General features: G+C 35.5%; 1 protein-coding gene across 3 annotated transcripts in view; it reads left to right on the forward strand.

Moving 5' to 3' along the window:
- Nucleotides 1-12,921: 12,921 nt before the first annotated feature.
- LOC135086782 (alpha-1,3-mannosyl-glycoprotein 4-beta-N-acetylglucosaminyltransferase A-like) overlaps nucleotides 12,922-13,900 on the forward strand; it is a 37,151-nt gene continuing 36,172 nt past the window's right edge. For 2 of the 3 annotated variants that reach the window (XM_063981573.1, XM_063981574.1), the window contains exon 1: nucleotides 12,922-13,044. In XM_063981573.1, coding sequence (XP_063837643.1) covers nucleotides 12,933-13,044 — 112 coding nt within the window. In that variant the 5' untranslated portion in view covers nucleotides 12,922-12,932. The remainder of the gene's footprint in view (nucleotides 13,045-13,900) is intronic. The other variant, XM_063981575.1, reaches the window with a different exon arrangement.

The raw sequence follows: 13,900 nt of genomic DNA on the forward strand, positions 1-13,900 counted from the left end.
GCGCCTTAAAAAAAACTATACAATTTCAAGCATAGATTTCGACTTTTGATTGGTTTTTGGAGTTGGTTTGATGGTCTGGTTGGTGGGTCGATTTTGAGACCAGTCACAAGACAGAATCTATGACTGAAACTAAAACGAGTTTTTTCGTTGTTTTGTAATACGAAATTAATCAACCTCAATCAGAAAAATTAACAATTTGTTATAATTATTACAAAAATAAAATCCAGAAAAAAATATCCCAGAAGAAGCTGGCTTCTACTTTCAGGCCAATCCTCACTTTCCACCAGGTGAGATGCAGACCTAGAGCTTCCTTGTCGATAAATAAAACAGGGTTTAGTTAGCATTCTCGGAAAAAGTTTGATCGTAGCCTCAAATAGCCTTTATTATTTGCTTTAAACTCTGAACATTCCCTCACTCTATCCATTACCATCCATACACCTTGTTGATGTCTATTTTTGTTGGTAAATAAACATTCGAGTCATTGTAATTTATTAAAGTGGGGATTATTGATAGATATTCACCATTCCATGACGACATTTTCAGACGAAGTAAGGTTTCTGATTACATTTACTTTATTACGTATAGACGTTTATATTTATATTTCATTTTCTTTAATCTAAGGATCATTAATTTTATTTTTTTTAATTACATTAAGAATTGTTTTTTGTCATTGAGGAGTAGCTGCGTAGGTGCGTACTTCATTATTTTACGATTGGTATTGGTACACTTTTTTCGCTTTATAAGAGCACATACTTTATCGAACTCTGTCTCTAAGTAGAGGCGTAGAAACAACTACTTAAAGACAGATTTCAATGTGGTGTTATACAGCAATCAGACGTACTTACACTTAACATGAATTGATGAAAGCACATTTGCGTCTGAGTCTCCTTATTTTAGTATTTGGGTTTAATGTACTTAAGAGTTGTTTAAAATCCTACGTAACATTCCACAGAAACGCTACTGGTACATGCTTAGTTTTTGTTTGATTGGGACCTACTTTAAGGATTACATTGGCATAAAGTTGGTGAAACTTTTGTCTATTTATCGCGTGCAAGGAGATGGCGTATTGTCCAGTCATTTGGAAGAGTCGTACCTGAAAAGTATACCAGGAGTTTCAGTAAATGGTATGTGTATAGATTTTGCAGATCTTTTATATGATTTTTACCTTGCTGCGAATGGCAAAGTAGAAATCGTACAATAGTACGTCAATATCTATGAACATATCAATTTTTAAAATTCCTAGTACTTCCAGGTACCTAACCGCTGTCAGATCGCACAAATGTTCGCACAAATGTTCGCACAAATGTTCGCACAAATGATTAGGTAATAATAAAAGGAGTGAGATTGATGGAATTGAATTCTTGATGCATAGTGTGTAGGTAATGTAATTCATAGATAGCCAATGGCGATGTAAATATTAATTAAGTAGGTTTAATTGTAGTGTAAGTTGTTAGAGTTAATTTATTTTGACCATTCCTCCTGCTGTAAGTACTCATAATTTTACACAACATATTTTTTTCTCCCAATAATATCCGTTAGTCTTTCAACTAATTTTTTTTTGCATACGTAACCCATCATAAGTTAGGCGTTTATGAGGATAATTGGCGCCATTAAGGCAGAGACTAGACCAATTTCGGTATGACTATCGTATACCGACCGATATAAACGCTGTTTTAAACACGCTTTTATTAATAAGTATATCTGTCGCAGCTTTACTGCAGGGGCAGACTAACCTAGTCAATAAGTGTAGGTTTTGTCCAAATTGTAAGCAAAACCACCGGCGAACCGCTGATTATACCTATCACATTTTCTTACCCAATAACTTTCCGGACAGGTTTAATTTCGTTGCAGGCGGCCATTTATTTACGAGTAAGTTACAGAAATAGTTTTTCAACCTTGTTTTACTGCAAAAATACAGCTTTTAATTTCAAAAACACTGGTTTGTTTGCACATTTGGCAAAACATTGTGGAAACACGCACAAATGTCGCATCGGTGCTACTCGGTGGAGAGGCGACCATTAACTCCAGTTTTTCATTGGAATTAGTAATAAGACATTTGACATGCCCTCTAAGATCTCAAAAGGTGCACATTTATCAGCAGTACACGTGTTGCTTATGCAGCTCTACACATTGGCCCCTATATTGATTCCAACGCCACTTATCGTGTTCCGCGTGTGGTTCTGGAAAATAGCTTGTCCCAACATTGGTGCCAATACTATTTTAAGATCCACGCGTTTGGACGAGTGGTGTTGGGACCCATTTGGGGCCAACTTGTGGAGCCGGCCTAAAAAGCCTACTATGAAATAACACTCAAAACTTGTTTCGTACTCGAGCACAGATTCAAGCCTGCGATTGGTTGAATCAATTTGACCACACAAACTTCAATCTATTCTTGAGTGTAGATTCTAACTTGAGCGTCATTTAAAAGAATACGGGCCGAAGTTACCATTTCGAGCTTAATGTTTCGACATAAAGCTCAAAATTCAATCTTACATGATAGTTACACACGTGAATGCTCATACAATGTGGACCTTTAACCAAAATGCCATTAAGGCGATACCCAGTGGTTTAATTATTTAAATGACACTTCACTGACTTCAATTAAAAACTGGAGGTAGATATAAGAACGTTAAGTCTGTAAATATAGACGAAAATCAACTCACGTTCGCTTCCATATTGTCATCTGTAAATATAAAGTTATGTAGCGGTAATGTCTATTTTTATAATTTTGTACTCGTTGAATGATTTTAATTTTCCTATGATTTATTTAATTTGTGTATTCTCAAATTCAGAGTCTACACTTTTCAGTTTTAATTTTTATTTATAAGCTTTTTACTGTTAGAAGGGCATTACTTTCAATTGCAATTAACTTTCTACGTGACTGGAAATTAGTGGCGGAGCCGTTAAAGGGAGGTAGTCTAGGGTTATTCTGACAGATATAACCTACCGTCCTTATTTAACCTTTTCCAAGATATTTCTACTTAACAAGTGTAACCAAAAAATCGTTCAAAAATTTTCAAATAGTAATAAATCCTAAAAAATGAGATTTTGGCCTACTTTGTTTTGTTTTGCAACAAAGATATTCTAAATAAAATAAATAATATTAATTGTTAAATATTTGTAACTGTCATTGTTTTATGCAAAAACTGCTAAACAAAAACGTAAATAAGGACGGTAGGTCTCATAGTGATATTTGTCAAACTAACCCTAGACTACCTCCCCTTAACGGCTCCACCACTTATTTCCAACCCTGTAGAATTAAGTTGATGTTTTAGCATATTTTGGAAACAAAAACTGTCAAAGTGTCAACTAATTCTTCAAAAAAGTGGTAGTAATTGATACAATGCTCTTGTTCTAAATTTTTTGCTTGTATACATGATGGATGGATTTTCAAGACGTCGCAGAGGCTGCCAATGAAAACATTATGAGACTGTTTTTTCATTGTCGCATTATAACATTCAGAAACAGTTTAGTTTATAGTTTTAAAGCACTTTCTCACGTGACGTGTGAAATCCCCCAAATAATACCCCATACACTGCTGTGGGACAATAATAGTGGGGCAAGAAAATAGTCACTACCAAAATCTGTTGTCTGCACCTATCTTCAAAAAGTTAGCAACCGTCTTGTAAAAACTTTTATCTGCAGCTACAAGAGTAAAGGCCCCCACGCATTAGGCGACCAGGCCGCGTCGCCAGGTCGCTGCGGACAACGAAATAAAGGTTCAGCCAAACCAATACGATCAGACGGCCGCGTGCAGCGATGGTAATCAATGCGTTTAAGTCTGATCGCCATCGCTGCACGCCGGCTGATCGCGTTGGTTTGGCTGAACCTTAAACGAAACTTGGTCGCGTGGCGTGGCCGTGTAATGCGCGCACTTACATACACGAATGAAATAGTTAGACCATCGCGCGGCTTGGTCACCTAATGTGCGGGGGTCCTTAAGCGCCGTCTTAAAAATCATTTATTCGTAAAGGTCCTATTTCATTTGTTATATATTTTTAGAATAATTCTTCCGCTATTTTTTTTCCAACTTCTTATTTTCGTTACAGGACTCGTATCAAAATCTCAAGAAAAAAGTTTATCGCAATCTGGCCTGTAAGATCTGATCGGCAATTTATTGTGATTTTATTTCTTAGATTTTGATACGTGTATCTGACTCTGGAGTAGTAGAATTAATCTGTTAGTAATTAACCAATAAAATAGGACCTTGATTTATTGTTGTTATCTAGTAATTACAGGAATTTAATGTATAAGTACGAACGTAACACTCTGCATTTGATAAAATTAATTAGAAAAATGTTTTGGGACCCAATAATTTTAAAAAATAGCTCTATTGCTTTTAAGTTTTCGATTATTATTTTCTTGATATTAAGGTTTTATGTACTTTTAAGTGTACATAGTTCCGACTTACTTATTTTATAAATTATATAGGTTGTTAATTCATTTATTTCTATTCCTGTCAGAAGTTAAATGAAGAGTGTTGCGTTTGATATTAAGAGAGAGATTATTGTATAAGTCCGGACAAAAGGAGGGTAGGTACTCAATGGAAGGGTTTATTTACATTGTCCCCACCAGGCTTGTCCGCACTGGTGGGAATTTAATTAAATAATTAAAATTTATATATTTTATTCCCAATGTCCCCGCGTTGACCGGATTGACCGGAGTGGGGACAACGGGAATTAACAAAATAATACATGTTAATTATTTAATTAAAACTTTGTCTTGATGGGGACAGCGGGAATAAACCTGGAATCATCATATTTCGAAGATTCGTGCTCGTTCGTTGGTTACGCAATCACATTCTTTCGCGAACCGAACAGATTTATTTACCTAAAGTAAATCTAAACACTAGGCAGATACGCATTCGAGTCTAAATTCACTTGCTCTAAATTTCACGCGCAACGAATGTTCGAAAAATGATAGCCATCCGTGAGTGAGTATCCTCTTCGCATACACTTTTGATAATTTTATTATATATTTCAGTTCTTGTTTATTTTTCTTACATTTGGTTTTATGAAATTTTTATTTACCTATTAAATATTTTTTGACATTTTCCATATTCTTTTAATTACACGTTTTATATTAGTTCTTTAAATTACACATTTTTTTACCTTTTCGTTCAAGTTTCTAAGTATTTACGTTTATTTTGTTTTCTGAAATGGTGAGTGATTCCTAGTAGATTAATTATGCACAAGGAATTGAAATATGAATGACTATAGTGAGAATTAGGTAAGTTATGTAGTGTATTAATTTTAAGCTTTTAAGCTCTTAACAGAAAGCCGAATGCGATGTTACGCGACGGTCGCTTACTGTTTGAAAGCTTGCTTGTATAATATTAATTAAGGTAGTATTAATTTAGGATTAAGGCCGGGGTAATCTACCCTTTAACTGGCTGCCTCAGGGCCCAGGCCTATGTTGATAAAATCAATACAAGTTGTGGACACTGGTGGTGGCCGTTAAAACGTTAGCTTACCGTGGCTCGGGAAAACAACGGGGAAAAAAAACAATGATGCATAAAAATATTCACGATGAAATTACTGGAATAGAGAGTCAACATCTAATCTTTCACTGAAGGTAGGCGACGTCTAGCTAAAGCTTGGCACGTTTAAAGTATTTTGGTTCGGCCATTATGCTACTGCCTCGCTGTGCTGTTCGCCTGCCTTACTTAGACGTAGTTAGTAGTCATACACCCGTATTCACAAACGATGCTTGCTTAAGTAAAGCAGCAAATCGAACGCACAGCGTTGAATACAGCTCTGTGGTTGGTTCGTGTGAAACCTTGTGCGTCTACGCGCACTGTGAGACTAGTAATGTGCAGTAATGTTTGTGAATACGGGCGTTAGAGTAGATATTTGTTTTAAGTTTAATCTAAGGGCAGGTATGCATAGAATAGAGCCAACGCTTCCGATCGCTGGGTTTACTAGGCAGCGAGCTATCGCTTTGCTTTCAAAACGGTTGTGTTCGCAAAAATAGTAAACAGCTGCGGAATCTATACTGAATTTTCTCATGTGTCGATATAGCGCTCTTTGGGTGCACGCGATGTATACGAAAATTGAGTTCAGATTCATTGGCGACGGCTATTTGCTTCTGCGTAAACCTGGCTTTAGATGCCCGCCGCTGGACCGCCAGCTAAGTACTGCATTTACTAAATTAGTTAAGGCAACAGGACAGATGATCCTTAGTTTAAAGGTAATCGGACAGTCTTCCATTTGGCGTACGTAGTGTTTGGACAGTTTTTATCAGTATAAAGCACTCGATAACACCTCTTCACTTTACCTATTGTGCACATTGAAGTACCTGTTTAGTTCACAGCAAACCACTTCAAAATCTTCAATATTATTCAGTCCGACACTCGAAATTTGTAGTTACACACACTGTCCAAATGTACCTAATTGGTTTTTTAGTTCTTTCTTAGACACACCGAAAACAATGCTCAATAAAGGAATATTATTTTTTAAGTTACAACCTTTTCTTCAGATCTTGTATTTGTACGGATAAACACTGTGCTCGCTGTCCTTTCTGTAAATAGTTCTTTTAGCTGCTAAACCGTAAGAGGGTAACATAGCTTCTTCACCACCATCGTGTATCATTCGGGCTTAGCCACCCATCTTAAACGTTGTTATTAAACTTGTTAGATGTTTATCAAAGATGTAAAACACAGTTACACCACTGGATATACGCTGTATTGTGAGTGAATCAAGTGTGGCGACATTCAGACAACTGCACTTGGGACTACCTCAATAAAATTGCCGTACTGAGATTCTTCGTGGTGTCGGTTCGCATAGAACATTGGATAGCACACAGTGGATAATATGTTAATAATTACGTTTACTGTGTGTTATTTATGCCTATGCGGTTAAGTGCTGGAGTGTAGTACATCCCATACTACCAGTAAGCCACGCCATGGAATCGGTCGCGTGCGGTGTTTGATTCACTTTCAATCTTGACCTACTAAGACACGACGCAGTGATACTGGAATTCCTTTAGTGAGGAAACAAACTGCCAGAATAACAACAATTGCCTTATAAAATAACTTTTAGGCTTATCGCGTTGATATTATAAACGTATTGACGCAACCACGGATTTGATTAGAATAATAGCTATCACCAGCATTTGAAGCAGTTTTCAGATTATTTAAACAGAAAATATTATACATTTTATTAGTTCCATTTAAGCCAAAAAAAATATTTTCTTTTAGGATGAATGCTTCAGTGCTGGTGATCTGAGATTCTTAAGCTAATGCTCAAGTAGCGTTATCATGATTAGCTTGTGGCGACGAACGTAATTGATAATAATTATACCGTAATTTTTTCATAGTTTCTAAGTACGTGTATACCCTAGTAAATATGTATGTTTCGGGAGCCATATAAAATGTTCCTTATCTACTTAAAACATTTTGCCGTTTTGAAATTCAGGTTACATCGATAGGAATTGTTTCTTCTCCTCAATCTATTATTACTTTTATTAAATTCCTTTTTTTGTAGTTCATGATTGGAATAGAATTTAATTCAAAATTGTTTTAAAAAGTTTATTATTGCTATTATTCGATATTATTATTATACGTAATTATTATATTCAAATTGATTTCAAACTTGTATTAATATTATTGTGTATTGATGTTTGTATTGATGTCGTGATTTATTGTAAGTCATATTTATTTAATTCTCAATTATTCACACAATTAAACATCCTACATTTAAAGTTACTTATAGAGGGTTTTCCTGATAAGTGTAAATTGTTCTAATCTATCTTCTGAGCACCTTATAAGCAGTTAATGTGTAATACAATACTTAAAAAGAAAAAAATCAAAATCTCCAAATGGGAAAAATATGAGCGTATTCTGAACGCCTGAAAACCAGTAAAAGCAAAGTAACAGAAAGGATGATTACGGAACTATTCCCACCTCTCGTTCCCAGCCCACCACTGTAACTCCTATGTAGCCAGGATCTACAGCTTGACCGCGAATAAAAAACCAACTAGTGATGGTCAAGCTTGTCCCCGGGGAAAGATAAACTGAAATTAATCAGAAGAACATAGGAGGAGTTCGAAGTTAAGTTTCGACTTCAAGGAAGATTAGTACAGTGTACATTTATTTAACCCTAATATAAGATGAAAGGCATATAGAGAGCACAATACTTTTTTTTTCTGACAGGTTTGGCTACCCCAGGATACAGGAATCAGCCATAAATGGTGTACTTAAAACGACTGAGAAAAGCACAACTAGGGTTATAGTAGGTATCTATGGGGCTTTCTGGTTAACATCTAAGTGAAACGAGGATGTCAGATAGATTAAGATTTCTATGATTATAATCGTATTATTATATATGTTACGGTTAATGTGATAAATTGAAAATTATTAATAATAACCGGTTATTATGAATAATTCCCGACAGTCGCGGTGAAAGTGATAAATTAATCACATGTAACAGTGATTATTTAATAATTCAACCTTAGTACTAAAAAATTTCATAAAAGAGAACAACATCTTGTGTACGTGCTCGTGTACAGCCAAACTTTTGAACGTTTTGATATCATATATTAATATAATTTGGCATAATGAGTTTGGAATGTTTTTTGCATAATATTACTTTTCCATGATGCCTATGACATAATGTTTTGATTTAAAGTGAAAAATAGGTTAAGGTGCGGCGGGGGTGGCCCTTGGGCCACCCCTAAGCCGCCTATTTAGTTTTATACACACATAAATGACCTCATATTAATCACATTTACCAAATCATGCGGTAATTATTCATAATAACCGGCGATTATTCATAATTTTCACATTTATCACTTTGACCGTAACATATACATTATACATAAGGTAGATAGATATTAAATTTTCATGTTAATTATCAAATCGTACAAACAAAATTACATCCCAAAACTGGATGACGACACGGAAATGCAAAGACGACAGAAAAAAGTCAAGTTTATACGATTTAATAAATAATTTGACGAATGATCTCAATTTATCGTTTTAGGATAAGATATTTAAAATATTCCGGTGCAGCTAATAATCGTCACAACTTTCATTAATTCATAAATTAATGTTCCAAAGACAATACTTGTGATATAATAACAATACCTACCTTATTGAGTTGTTGGCTGCCGATAAATTAATTTATTCATATAACAGGAGGATGCATTCTGAGGGATGTTGCGGGCATCAGCGTCCAATTATATTTACTAGCGGATCATCCGCATTTTTATTATAGCATACACACTGCCGAACATTTATATGCATCCGCCTACGCGGATTAGAAATTTAACATCCGCAGCATCCCAAAGGTTAATTTTCATCAAAGCAGACTCGTTCTATTGCATTTATAGTGATGTAAGTATTTAATCTTATTGTGGTGTATTAATGTTCATTAAATGGTATTAAAATATTATGTTGTTTCAATTTTACCCATTTTCTAAGTCTGGATAGAGTTATTTAAGAAAAACAACAGGACAATGCAATAAGCAAGTCTAGTAGTAGTAGTCAAAGGCAATCGCAATAATAATACGGTGGGAGTCTTAATAAAGTGCACATTATGAAAATAGGTGAAACTAGACCTATTTTTATCAACATAAAAGGGCTAAAAATCTTAGATATTTTTTTACCTTTTTTTGTTTATATGCGCACTTTATCAAGACTCACACTGTATAGTAGGTAATAGGTATAGTATAAATACGACAGGTTTCAGGATTTCTTCAGTTGAAATTAATCGTCGTCGTCATCGTCGTCGTCGTTTCAGCCAAATGACGTCCACTGCTGGACAAAGGCCTCCCCCAAGGTTTTCCATAATGAACGGTCCTGCGCTGCCCGCATTCAGGCTCTTTCCGCAACCTACACCAGATTGTCGGTCCACCTAGTAGGAGGCCTGCCCACGCTATGCTGAAATTAATAAATTTACCTAATCTTAGTTTTAGCTCTACTGTTTAGTTTATACGGTTCCAACGGGTCCTCGACATTAAAAATTAAAAAGTATTTTCTATATGGATGGAAATAAGAACAATAGAGTCGTGGACCTTCGGGAATAAACCCTTAGTTTTAAGCCGTAAGCTTACCCGTTGATTTACCACGTTTACGTTAAAATAACAAATGGCAATATTAAAATGTATTGGTAAATTAATAAATAATACATTCTACAGGTTAATTTAGTGCTGCTAAAATATTATTTTTTCTACATCCAAGTTTCCAAACACTGCCATCTGTGCCCCTCCATGAAAACTATAATGTTTCGGAAAATGCAACGCAATGGTTGTGGTTGTAGAGTTCTAAAGCTTCGTATAAATAAAGCATTGAAAATTTGTAACACGCGTACTATCCTGTTTCTGTTAGATGTCGCTAGAAGGATTTAGTTCAGCGGTTCCCAAACTTATTTAGTCTACTGCCCACTTTGAGAATAAATTATTTTTAGCGCCCCCCATTTTTGTAGTCAAAGAGTCGAGCTCAGTCGATGAGTCTAAGAGTCCTCCTAGTAGATGACGCCTCCCAAGCCTCTACACAACGTCCCAATTTTTTTTTCTGGGTCTCTTACCGCCCCCCTTTAAGCCTGCAGCGCCCACAAGGGGGCGTTATCGCCCACTTTGGGAAAGACTGATTTTAGTTAAACGATTCCCATTCCCCCATCCACCTTTAAAAACATCCCAATATTCCCAATCCTTTCTTCTGTTATCGATGACAAATACTTAGTATGCGTATTTATTATCTTTCCGTGAAATACCTAGGTACGTAAGGATAACTGCGTGAAAATGCTTTCCATTTCAATTAAAGCATGCGTATCGTTGGCATCATCAACTAAAACTAAAATGCTTTCCTAAAAATTAAGCTGCAACTTATTAAACTTTCATAATACTTATTCTCTCCTATAGTTACTATTAAATTCTTTACGATATTATTTTATTAGTTCTTCATCCAAGTTTCCAAACATTGCCATCTGTGCCGCTCCATGAAAACTATAATGTTTCGGAAAAAGCAACGCAATGGTTGTGGTTGTCGAGTTCTTAAGCTTCGTATAAATAAAGCATTGAAAATGAGTACCACGCGTACTATCCTGTTTTCTGTTAGATGTCGCTAACAGGATTTTCCTAGTATAGCGATCCCCACCCACTTATCCCAATATTCCCAATCCATCTTCTGATATTGATAGCAAATACTTACTACTGTGAAATAGGAAGGATAAGACGTGAAAATGCTTTCCTTTCCATTTAAATTCAACCATGCGTATCATTGGTATCATCAACTAAAACTAAAATACTTAGCTAAAAATTCTAATTAGCAAAGTTTTTGGTTTGTACTAGCTACCATTTTTTATCATTGAAGTAATATTACTTCGTAGTACATTATAACTCAATGATTATTATACGATTTTGTACAGTACGGATCAGAATTCTATGTTCAGGATATAAACACGACTTCTCCCATTATCATAGTTACATAATTCTTCTCCAAATTCCTCTATGGCCTCATAGAATGGCCTCAATGCTATCTTTGAAAAACTAAAATTGCGAACGACATTGACAAAATCAATACAATACTGTCAATTCTTACATTTTCTCTTCTTTTGAAGAATTTTCCACAAGTGTTAAAATGTGATTTTATAACCCATTCAAAATTATTTTGCTACTCAATGTTTAATCTTCTGAAATCTTAATGTGTGCGGGACATTTAGTCCCTCATTATTTACTAGAGAAGTCTTAAGTTACAGGACTATCAGACGATTCCCCGAAGAGGAATCTAGGACGGTGGCTTCTAATTCCAGGTAAGGAATTTTTTTTTTTTTTTTCATTTATTTGGGACAAAAAAACAGTCTTACAATTGCTTACAATGGGTCTTAGTCTAGAATTGCACTTATCTATCTAAACTATTGTATTACCAACAGCAATGTCCACATATTACATTATAAATATTTTATTGAGAGCTTAGGTTTAGGGTTAGGGTTTAATTAACATGCTCTAACTGTCACCCCAATTAGGTCACACACAGACGTGATGGACACTGATCCTGATATGAGCATAAATGGGCCTGATCAACGTTTGCCTGATCTGGTTGCGGTAACAGCTGGCGGAATAATTATTTTTGACGGGATTGCTACAATGTCTATGTAGGCCTACATGGTAGCAATCCCGTCGAGAAGAAAAGACCGAAAGAGGTCGGACGAGGAATGAGTATCATCAAACCATCTATTTGGCCATATCTGTCACACAACCGATAAAAAGAGGGGTAAAAGGGATCTAGTGTCCACCCCTAGGAATGGACTAAAGTGCCAAACTGAAAAAAGCAGCAAATCGACATTTTGTTCCACTGCTTTTGGGAGGCTTATGTCCAGCAATAGGGAACATGCAAGGTATTTTAATTTCTCAAATTTCAGTAGCCATATTGTTCATTATTCAGTGCTTTTCACAAAAATCTGAAAAAAGTAATTTTAGTTAAAGGTAGGTATTGGAAATCTTATGACGATGGTCACGTTATAGAACAACACGCAGAATCCATTAAAGTTACTATGAACGCATTGAACGCGTATACTATAATTGACGTCACGCTCGGCTATTTCCTCACAAAATTGAAACGCTTGCAATGCAAGAAACTTAACTAGACGTAGGTATATAATAGTAGTCTTTGCTAGACGTTAAACACGTGTTTAAAATGTCATTTCCATACTTAATGTAAAGTTTTCAACGCCCGTTTAACTGTTTGTAATAAGCCCATCTTTTTTGTTTCCAGTCAGATTTCAAAACTTATCCTACTGTAATTCCAGGATTTAACTGCAGTGATTTTTAACCGATTAAGTCGATGCATATTCCCTGTTGGCTGAGATACATCTTATAATTAGTATGTTGTTGTCACCAATATACTCATACAATGCCAGTAATGCGATTGCAAACGATCAAGCCTACTGACATTAACACTGATAAACTTTTTCAGATAAAATCATCCTACAGAGATGCATTACGTTGGTGATAGATATCTCTTCATGCATTCCAGTTTACGCAAACGGCTTTTATTAAGTCTTTTTTTCTGTATTGGACTGTTTTCCATATTATTCTTCAAGACAGGTAACTACACTCTTACTTCATAATATCTACCTCCCTTTTCAGGAAAAGTCTTACAAAGATCTCAATGCAATGGGTAATCAATTACCTACTCTTTAATTTCATTTGCGACGTGATATTTTCATGGTGGAATGTCATAAAAAGTCTTTCATAACTAACTTTACTACACGAATTCACACGTCTGTTTCATTACAGTTTCATACAGCCTTAAGGTGAACACTAACGTGAAACATTCTTTAGTAAGACAAGTAGATACAGGTGACAATATATTTCTATTACAAAGTCACCCCTATCACAAGTACATCAAAAGTCACATTGTTTAGCTTAAATTGCCGTCGTATGTGACAAAATCACATCAATCTTATCTATGGGATCTTATGTAGTTGGAGCAGGGGCGATATTGCAACAGAAATGTTTAGTCTGATACTGCTGTGGACTGCACAATACAATATTCGCGTGAAACGCGTTGAGTATTAACAATGTTCCTGACAATGATATTATATAAAAACAAAAGCAGATATGTTATAAGCGCTCGCGCTGTGAATACTCAAATACGTCCCAATTGGGACGTCTTTAGTTTAGTCTTCGTGTGGCCTGCGTCGTGCGCAATCGCGTGCGTACCACACCGTAAGTTCCTGTTCTTACCAAAATAAATAAAAAATGCCATCGTGTGTGTTTCGAAAGTGTACCAATTATGACTCTAAAGTAAACAAAATACAAGGGATCTCTTACCACATGTGATTATGCAAAATTATTTAGTATTTATATTTTCAATTATTTATGCAAACAATCAAGACGCCATGCGCCATGTTCAAGTTAAGAAAGAGAAAGCGATCTTGTTTTGACGTTAGAGCGATAA

The sequence above is a fragment of the Ostrinia nubilalis genome, chromosome Z, assembly GCF_963855985.1.
Source record: "Ostrinia nubilalis chromosome Z, ilOstNubi1.1, whole genome shotgun sequence".
Taxonomy (NCBI): Eukaryota; Metazoa; Arthropoda; class Insecta; order Lepidoptera; family Crambidae; genus Ostrinia; species Ostrinia nubilalis.